The 10000-nt window shown below is 42.5% G+C and overlaps 1 protein-coding gene across 1 annotated transcript in view; it reads left to right on the top strand.

The window, feature by feature from the left end:
* The window catches only part of sox18 (SRY-box transcription factor 18), a 6446-nt gene extending 3857 nt beyond the window's left edge, over positions 1 to 2589 (top strand). The window contains exon 3 of the mRNA XM_074628593.1: positions 386 to 2589. Coding sequence (XP_074484694.1) covers positions 386 to 1680 — 1295 coding nt within the window. The 3' untranslated portion in view covers positions 1681 to 2589. The remainder of the gene's footprint in view (positions 1 to 385) is intronic.
* The last annotated feature ends 7411 nt before the right edge of the window (positions 2590 to 10000 follow it).

The following is a 10000-nucleotide window of genomic DNA, read 5'->3' on the forward strand; positions in this document are numbered from 1 at the left end:
TATTATTTCATGGTATTGTGTCGACTGATAACTGATAACTGATAGTTGATAGCTGATAGCTGATAGCTGATAGCTGATAGCTGATAACTGATAGCTGATAGCTGATAGCTGATAGCTGATAGCTGATAGCTGATAGCTGATAACTGATAACTGATAGTTGATAACTGATAACTGATAGCTGATAGCTGATAGCTGATAGCTGATAGCTGATAGCTGATAACTGATAACTGATAACTGATAGCTGATAGCTGATAGCTGATAACTGATAGCTGATAGCTGATAGCTGATAGCTGATATCAGTCGTCTTCTTGAGTAGCTTCTCTCTGCTCTCTGAGTGTGCTCGCGGCGCTGAGATGATGAGATGCTGTTTGTTTGTTCCTCTCAGGTCAGTCCTGGAAGGCTCTGAGTGCTCCAGACAAGCGACCGTTTGTGGAGGAAGCAGAACGTCTCCGCGTCCAGCACCTCCAGGATCACCCCAACTACAAGTACCGGCCTCGCCGCAAAAAGACCACCAAGAAACTGAAGCGGGTGGAACCGGGGCTCCTGCTCCACAGTTTGGCCCAGGGCGGGGCCCCGGGCCTCGGGTTAGGACCTGGTATCGGCCCCTTGGGTGCAGAAAGTGGAGGTTCAGCTTATGGACATCTAGGCGCCCACCCTCCACATCACCATCACTCCCACCACCTGCTGCACCCTCTCGGCCACTTCAGGGACCTGCAGGCCCCCGGACACCCGGAGCTGGAGAGCTATGGCCTGCCCACTCCGGAGATGTCCCCTCTGGATGTTCTGGAAGATGGAGCCGGGGAATCTGTGTTTTTCCCCCAACATATGCAAGAGGAGGCGGGGATGGGAGGTTGGAGTGGCTACCACCACCACCTGCACCATCACAACCAGCATTACAGCCATAATTACAACAACCACAGTCACCACAACGCCATGAATGGTGCAGCAACACACACTCAGAGTTCAGGACTGGGTGTCGGTGCCGGTCTGAGCACCTGTTTGAGTCCAGGTAGAAGCTCCAGAGTCGAGTCGAGCATGAGCTCTCGGTTAAATCACTCCTCCGGTCACCACATCGCCTTGAGGAGTCCCGTAAAGTGCCCACCGTCTCTATCCGACTCCTCCTCGCTGGGTTCCTACCCCCAGCCCTCCATCAGCCTCCCTGAGCCCATAAAGTCCCATCAACCCGCCGCTTCAGGCTACTTAGGCCAGATTTACGGGAACAGCGCTCCCAACGCAGCGTATTACATGCCCTCCCACCTGGGGCAGCTTTCACCTCCTCCTGAGACCTCTCTTTCCTCCTGCTCGTCATCCACCTTCCCTCCTCCTTTGCACTTAGACCCCTCCAATCCGGAGTCCTCCTGCCATCTGGGCTCCTCTTCTGCTGAGTTTTGGTCCGAGGTGGACAGGCATGAGTTTGACCAGTATGTAAATGTGGGCAGGAGTCGAGAGGAGGCCTACGGACGTGGCGGGGGCTGTGGGGGCGGGTCCAAAGTCCTGAGTGGACGCAGTAGCAGTAGTGTCGGTAGTAGCGTGAGTAGCAGTGTCAGTAGTACCATGAACAGGGATGTGGGTAGCATTCTGAGCGGTGCCGGGGGGTGTGATGAAGGGAGCAGCCCTCTTATATCGGCTCTGTCTGATGCCAGCAGTGCTGTCTATTACAGTGCATGTATCACTGGATGAATCCTCTCACATGCACCTCACTGCATGCTGCACACTTTGGTCTGGTTCATCTGAACCCTTGTTACATGATCCGGAGGATGAAGATTAGTTTTGGCTCATATTCTTAGTCGTCGTCAGGCCGCGCTCATCTCATCAACCGTCAATGTAAAAGCTCATCTCAAAACTAAAAACAAAGATGCAGATGAGTGTTTTCATCTTACCAACTTCTCCTGGAGCCAGAGCTGAGTAGAGACACAAAGAAACACAGATTTAGAAAATGTGCTAACTGCCAAAGAAAGCTCTTTTGATATAAATGCTAAATCCTTAGTTTTGGATGAATTCTGAATGCATGATCTTGAACCAGCTAACCAGCTGTCCTTGATAGCTACATGCTAGTGTGGCTAGCAGCTATAGACTTGTTAGGATTGGTATGTTGTGCATATAGAGAGGCGAAGTGCCATTGGACCCTATGGGACCTTATTGAGGAAATAAATATGTACGGTAGTTTGCGGCGAGAGACAAATAATATTTTGATAGCGTTTGAATTGTGGCATGAAAGAAGGTTCCATGGTGGTCCACCGGGGGGGGGGGCTTCACCTCTCCTCTATATGCACCGATTACTAGCTCATGGCATCTTTTAGGCAGAAGCTGTAGCAGGTTTTGGCTTTTGTTGAGCAACTGCAAAATCAAAAAAGCATCCTGACGTAGTGCGTTGTCACGCTCAGAGGTTCTCATATGTTTGTCTTTTATTATTATTTATTTCGGCACTCAACATTACATAAAGAACAGAGCCTCCATTTAACGTTAAGTCCAACGTTTAACGTTAAGTCCTCAGTTTAACGTTAAGTCCTCCGTTTAACGTTAAGTCCTCCGTTTAACATTAAGTCCTCCGTTTAACGTTAAGTCCTCCATTTAACGTTAAGTCCAACGTTTAACGTTAAGTCCTCAGTTTAACGTTAAGTCCTCCGTTTAACGTTAAGTCCTCCGTTTAACATTAAGTCCTCAGTTTAACGTTAAGTCCTCCGTTTAACGTTAAGTCCTCCGTTTAACGTTAAGTCCTCCGTTTAACGTTAAGTCCTCCGTTTAACATTAAGTCCTCCGTTTAACATTAAGTCCTCCGTTTAACATTAAGTCCTCCGTTTAACGTTAAGTCCTCCGTTTAACATTAAGTCCTCCGTTTAACATTAAGTCCTCCGTTTAACGTTAAGTCCTCAGTTTAACGTTAAGTCCTCCGTTTAACGTTAAGTCCTCCGTTTAACATTAAGTCCTCAGTTTAACGTTAAGTCCTCCGTTTAACGTTAAGTCCTCCGTTTAACGTTAAGTCCTCCGTTTAACGTTAAGTCCTCAGTTTAACGTTAAGTCCTCCGTTTAACGTTAAGTCCTCAGTTTAACGTTAAGTCCTCCGTTTAACGTTAAGTCCTCAGTTTAACGTTAAGTCCTCCGTTTAACGTTAAGTCCTCAGTTTAACGTTAAGTCCTCCGTTTAACGTTAAGTCCTCCGTTTAACGTTAAGTCCTCCGTTTAACATTAAGTCCTCAGTTTAACGTTAAGTCCTCCGTTTAACGTTAAGTCCTCCGTTTAACGTTAAGTCCTCCGTTTAACGTTAAGTCCTCCGTTTAACGTTAAGTCCTCCGTTTAACGTTAAGTCCTCCGTTTAACGTTAAGTCCTCCGTTTAACGTTAAGTCCTCCGTTTAACATTAAGTCCTCAGTTTAACGTTAAGTCCTCCGTTTAACATTAAGTCCTCCGTTTAACGTTAAGTCCTCCGTTTAACGTTAAGTCCTCCATTTAACGTTAAGTCCAACGTTTAACGTTAAGTCCTCAGTTTAACGTTAAGTCCTCCGTTTAACGTTAAGTCCTCCATTTAACGTTAAGTCCAACGTTTAACGTTAAGTCCTCAGTTTAACGTTAAGTCCTCCGTTTAACGTTAAGTCCTCCGTTTAACATTAAGTCCTCAGTTTAACGTTAAGTCCTCCGTTTAACGTTAAGTCCTCCGTTTAACGTTAAGTCCTCCGTTTAACGTTAAGTCCTCCGTTTAACATTAAGTCCTCCGTTTAACATTAAGTCCTCCGTTTAACATTAAGTCCTCCGTTTAACGTTAAGTCCTCCGTTTAACATTAAGTCCTCCGTTTAACATTAAGTCCTCCGTTTAACGTTAAGTCCTCAGTTTAACGTTAAGTCCTCCGTTTAACGTTAAGTCCTCCGTTTAACATTAAGTCCTCAGTTTAACGTTAAGTCCTCCGTTTAACGTTAAGTCCTCCGTTTAACGTTAAGTCCTCCGTTTAACGTTAAGTCCTCAGTTTAACGTTAAGTCCTCCGTTTAACGTTAAGTCCTCAGTTTAACGTTAAGTCCTCCGTTTAACGTTAAGTCCTCAGTTTAACGTTAAGTCCTCCGTTTAACGTTAAGTCCTCAGTTTAACGTTAAGTCCTCCGTTTAACGTTAAGTCCTCCGTTTAACGTTAAGTCCTCCGTTTAACATTAAGTCCTCAGTTTAACGTTAAGTCCTCCGTTTAACGTTAAGTCCTCCGTTTAACGTTAAGTCCTCCGTTTAACGTTAAGTCCTCCGTTTAACGTTAAGTCCTCCGTTTAACGTTAAGTCCTCCGTTTAACGTTAAGTCCTCCGTTTAACGTTAAGTCCTCCGTTTAACATTAAGTCCTCAGTTTAACGTTAAGTCCTCCGTTTAACATTAAGTCCTCCGTTTAACGTTAAGTCCTCCGTTTAACGTTAAGTCCTCCGTTTAACATTAAGTCCTCCGTTTAACATTAAGTCCTCCGTTCAACGTTAAGTCCTCCGTTTAACGTTAAGTCCTCCGTTTAACGTTAAGTCCTCCGTTTAACGTTAAGTCCTCAGTTTAACATTAAGTCCTCAGTTTAACGTTAAGTCCTCCGTTTAACGTTAAGTCCTCCGTTTAACGCTAAGTCCTCCGTTTAACGTTAAGTCCTCCGTTCAACGTTAAGTCCTCCGTTTAACATTAAGTCCTCCGTTTAACGTTAAGTCCTCCGTTTAACATTAAGTCCTCCGTTTAACGTTAAGTCCTCCGTTTAACGTTAAGTCCTCCATTTAACATTAAGTCCTACGTTTAACGTTAAGTCCTCCGTTTAACGTTAAGTCCTCCGTTTAACATTAAGTCCTCCGTTTAACATTAAGTCCTACGTTTAACGTTAAGTCCTCCGTTTAACGTTAAGTCCTCCATTTAACGTTAAGTCCTACGTTTAACGTTAAGTCCTCCGTTTAACGTTAAGTCCTCCGTTTAACATTAAGTCCTCCGTTTAACATTAAGTCCTACGTTTAACGTTAAGTCCTCCATTTAACATTAAGTCCTCCGTTTAACATTAAGTCCTCCGTTTAACGTTAAGTCCTCCGTTTAACGTTAAGTCCTCCGTTTAACGTTAAGTCCTCCATTTAACATTAAGTCCTCCGTTTAACGTTAAGTCCTCCGTTTAACATTAAGTCCTACGTTTAACATTAAGTCCTCCGTTTAACGTTAAGTCCTCCGTTTAACGTTAAGTCCTCCGTTTAACATTAAGTCCTCCGTTTAACGTTAAGTCCTCCGTTTAACGTTAAGTCCTCCGTTTAACGTTAAGTCCTCCGTTTAACATTAAGTCCTCCGTTTAACATTAAGTCCTCCGTTTAACATTAAGTCTTCCGTTTAACATTAAGTCTTCCGTTTAACGTTAAGTCCTCCGTTTAACGTTAAGTCCTCCGTTTAACATTAAGTCCTCCGTTTAACGTTAAGTCCTCCGTTTAACGTTAAGTCCTCCGTTTAACGTTAAGTCCTCCGTTTAACATTAAGTCCTCCGTTTAACGTTAAGTCCTCCGTTTAACATTAAGTCCTACGTTTAACATTAAGTCCTACGTTTAACATTAAGTCCTACGTTTAACGTTAAGTCCCTCTAAAGACGCCACTAAAGTCACACGCCAACAAGTAAACAACACAACCGTTTTACCACGACCCCAGACCGTGGTTACGGGCGTTAAACCGTCCCCTAACGTTTCGTATATATAATGTCCAGACAACAGGAACTTCTTTGAAATCTCCACATAATAATTATCCTCCCTTTTACACGTGAAGTGGAGCCGCCACCAAACTCATTACCAAATAACGGCTCTCATTTTCATTGACTTTACAAAAATGATCTTCCACAAAACTGCTCAGGTTGTTCACTAACATTAATGTTCACTAACATTACGTTAGCTAGCTAACATAAGGTAGCAATATTAGCTCACATCCAGGAGATTTACAACGGTAACGTTATTATTACACAAACCAGACCAAACCAGACAAAATAACATTTCAAACTACGGATACTGTCAGTAAAATACTCAGCGCTGAAATGCAGACGTGCTGCTGAGCGCCTCGCGGTCGCGGTCGCGGTCGCTGCCTCTAACGGCGGCCAGAGGTTGTCGGAGCAAAGATCGAGGTCCTATAATGCAACTATGCGATTCACGTGGTATGGACAATTTCCATTAAAGTATGCAGTCATATAAGTGTTAATATACAGATGTTTCTGAGTGTGCTTCTGGCAGATAAACAGCAGCTGGAGACACTAAAGTAGCGTGATGTTGTTCAGCTGCTTAATAAGGATGAGGTGTAATGCTCATAATCTGGGAGTCTTTACCAATAGCTGGATGCATCGATGATCTGGAAGTTGTTCTGCTGGATTCAGGGATGAAGGACATCAACATGTCTTAGTTGAAGCGGCGCCCTGCTCTCACCTGCTCCACGGGGTTTGTTTCAGTCAGTACATGCCATCGGGAGATGATGCGAGCAACATGATGTATTAGATTGCACCGTGTGAACTCTCAAACTAGGATTAATCTGAATTTGAAGTTCATCTCATTAGTGACATTTCATCTCAGGACCAGACAGATATTCATCTCCACTGAACTTCATAGAGTGAATTCATCTCGTTGGTTAAGTGAAGGAGGAACTCAGGAGATGGACGGAGAGGGAAAAAGAGACTGATCCGGCCTCCACATATCCGTCAGTGCTGACGGGAAAGCCTTGGCCACAGACCAGGACTAGACCGCCGATGTCTCCCACAAACTATCAGGATGTTTTACAAGCCGGCGCTACATGCCGTTCCCTCTCTGTCTCCGTCCGTGACGGGGCCTCACGTCAAACCTCCCGGCCAAAACCTGCCAGTTTTAAGTTGCTCTGCTTCCTGGCAAACACGCCGACATGTTGCTGATTCAAAGGTCGTTCTGTTTAACCAGTAAGCCTCTGTGGTATCACAAGCATATCACTTCTTTAAACAAAATGTCTTTGTTTCAATGTTAAAAAGTGTAATTTAGTTCTCTGAATAACAGAGGATTGGGTTCTACAGATGAAGTGGCGTTGGAAGAAGTCCTGAAAACAGCTTCCCTCTGTACTTTAACATGCATCATGTTGAAAAGACATATTCATATTGGTGAACCATTTGACCGCACGAAGTACAAACTGTCCCATTCTTAATTTCATTAAAACATTTAAGGATAATGGTTCTTGTGTTGTTGTGATGTAGCCTTTTACTGTATCTAGATCTAGATCTAGATCTAGATCTAGATCTAGATATAGATATAGATGCTATGCCTCTTTGGCAGTATGTGAAGGAGAAACTGAGACTATGAAATGTTCTCTTTGCACTGGGTTTAATGTCTTAGCTGTATAGAAGGAACACTACTTATTATTATTATTATTATTATTATTATTATTAAGAGTTAAATGTCCATACTTTTAAATGTTGTACAGAACGGACTGAGTTTGTTTTTGTTGTTTAATGCTTTAAATTGTTTTGACATTGTGTTCTTGCTGAGAGTGATGAGAAGACACCGCTCTCGTGTCCGTGTGTGTGAACTACGGCGATGGAAGCCGGGAGGTGATTAGCCTAGCTTAGCATAAACACAGGATACGGGTGGAAACAGCTAGCCTGGCTTTCTTACCAGCACCTCTAACGAACCGCTTCCTGATGAACATCTCGTTCATTTAATCTGTACACAGACAGAAATGTGGAAATGATCATTTGTGGAACTAGTTAGACCCAGTAACTCCCCGTAAAACCACACACTACTGATCGTACCTTCCTGTTTGTGCACTAATTAAATGAAAGGTGTTAGTCTCCTCACATCCCCACAGACACGACGGTGATCATGACATTCACACCCTCAGAAAGAAATGTTGTACTATACCTTTAAAGATGATTTGAATATAAAAGCATTTGAGCAGTGAGTTGTGTATTTTGTGTGTAAACTTGCCTTCAAAAGGAACCCTATAATGTAAAGATCTCTCGTAGACCCCCCCAACACACACCCATGTTATTTACCTGAATGGCTGGAAATTGAAATGAGAATTTGTGGTAATATAATAAATAAAAAGCAGCAGTTGTAGCCGATGTGGAGATCTCTCTCTGTCTGTCTTCATGTAGCATCCATCCTGTCATATCTCTGTATACAGTGAATATCAATGTATACAGTGAGTATCTCTGTATACAGTGAGTATCTCTGTATACGGTGAGTATCTCTGTATACAGTGAATATCTCTGTATACAGTGAGTATATCTGTATACAGTGAGTATCTGTGTATACAGTGAATATCTCTGTATACAGTGAGTATCTGTGTATACAGTGAGTATCTCTGTATACAGTGAATATCAATGTATACAGTGAGTATATCTGTATACAGTGAGTATCTGTGTATACAGTGAATATCTCTGTATACAGAGAGTATCTCTGTATACAGTGAGTATCTCTGTATACAGTGAGTATCAATGTATACAGTGAGTATCTCTGTATACAGTGAATATCAATGTATACAGTGAGTATCTCTGTATACAGTGAATATCAATGTATACAGTGAGTATCTGTGTATACAGTGAATATCAATGTATACAGTGAGTATCTCTGTATACAGTGAGTATCTGTGTATACAGTGAGTATCTCTGTATACAGTGAATATCAATGTATACAGTGAGTATCTCTGTATACAGTGAGTATCTGTGTATACAGTGAATATCAATGTATACAGAGAGTATCTCTGTATACAGTGAGTATCAATGTATACAGTGAGTATCTCTGTATACAGTGAATATGGTAAATGGTAAATGGACTTGGACTTATATAGCGCTTTTCTAGTCTTCCGACCAGTCAAAGCGCTTTACACTACATGTCAGTATTCACCCATTCACACACACATTCATACACTGATGGCAGAGGCTACTAAGGTGCCAACTTTGCCCATCAGGATTTAATCTAAATACTCATTCACACACCGATGGCTCTGCCTCCGGGAGCAATTTGGGGTTAAGTGTCTTGCTCAAGGACACATCGACATGTGACCCGGAGCAGCCGGGGATCGAACCACCGACCTTCCGATTGGTGGACAACCTGCTCTACCCTCTGAGCCACAGCCGCCCTGATATCAATGTATACAGTGAGTATCTGTGTATACAGTGAATATCAATGTATACAGTGAATATCTCTGTATACAGAGAGTATCTCTGTATACAGTCCAGAGCAGAGGGAGTAAAGAACAGAGTAAAGAACAGAGTAAAGAACAGAAGTCTCTGTTGGAGGGTTTCTCGTGCATCTGTTCTGCATTAGCCCGACAGACAATACTCTTTTTTCTCTACATGAAACAGTAGAAGTAAATCGTGTATCTCGTACAGTGAAAGCAGTTATATTTACCACACCGTTCCTTGTGGCCACCGTAAGTTGAAAACAGAGCTAGAGTAGATTTTTCCAAACGTTTCCTCTAGAGGACGGAGCCGCAGAGAAGCAGCAGTTCAAGCAAAGGATTTAACAAAACAAAAAAAGTACTTGTACATCTGCATTTGACATTCTTTTCTGTTGACACCAAACAGAGTCTTGTTTCCATTTTAATTTACTGTGACACACAAAGAACATCACAGAGACGGCCGGGAGTCGTGCAATAACTCCGGGGCTTTTGGTAATAATTATCTGGAGGAAAAAAACAAAAAGAAACACCCAAAGATTTTGGTATTAAAACAAAGAACATTTTCTCAGCAGTCATATAACGAATAAATTAAAACCAGCGTTTTCCCAGAAGTGTCACTGCGATGCTTCTAAATCTGTCTGACAGGAATCAGATTTCTATTTTCTGTAGAAAATAGTTTTGTTTGTGTCTGTTTTATAAAATGGTGTTACAGAATAAACTGCTCTCAGGTTTCATGTCGGTTTGTGAGTCTCTGGAGCGACAAGCTGAAACTGAATCAACCCCAAAACAAACCCATTTCTGATCCAAAGAGAGTTTAATGAGTCTCACACAACTCTGATCTGATAGAAACAAACACATGTTGATTATTCATCCAGTTAGTTTAGTAATTATAGATTCATGACGCAAAATA

This window comes from Sebastes fasciatus, unplaced genomic scaffold (genome assembly GCF_043250625.1).
Source record: "Sebastes fasciatus isolate fSebFas1 unplaced genomic scaffold, fSebFas1.pri Scaffold_57, whole genome shotgun sequence".
In the NCBI taxonomy this organism is placed as follows: Eukaryota; Metazoa; Chordata; class Actinopteri; order Perciformes; family Sebastidae; genus Sebastes; species Sebastes fasciatus.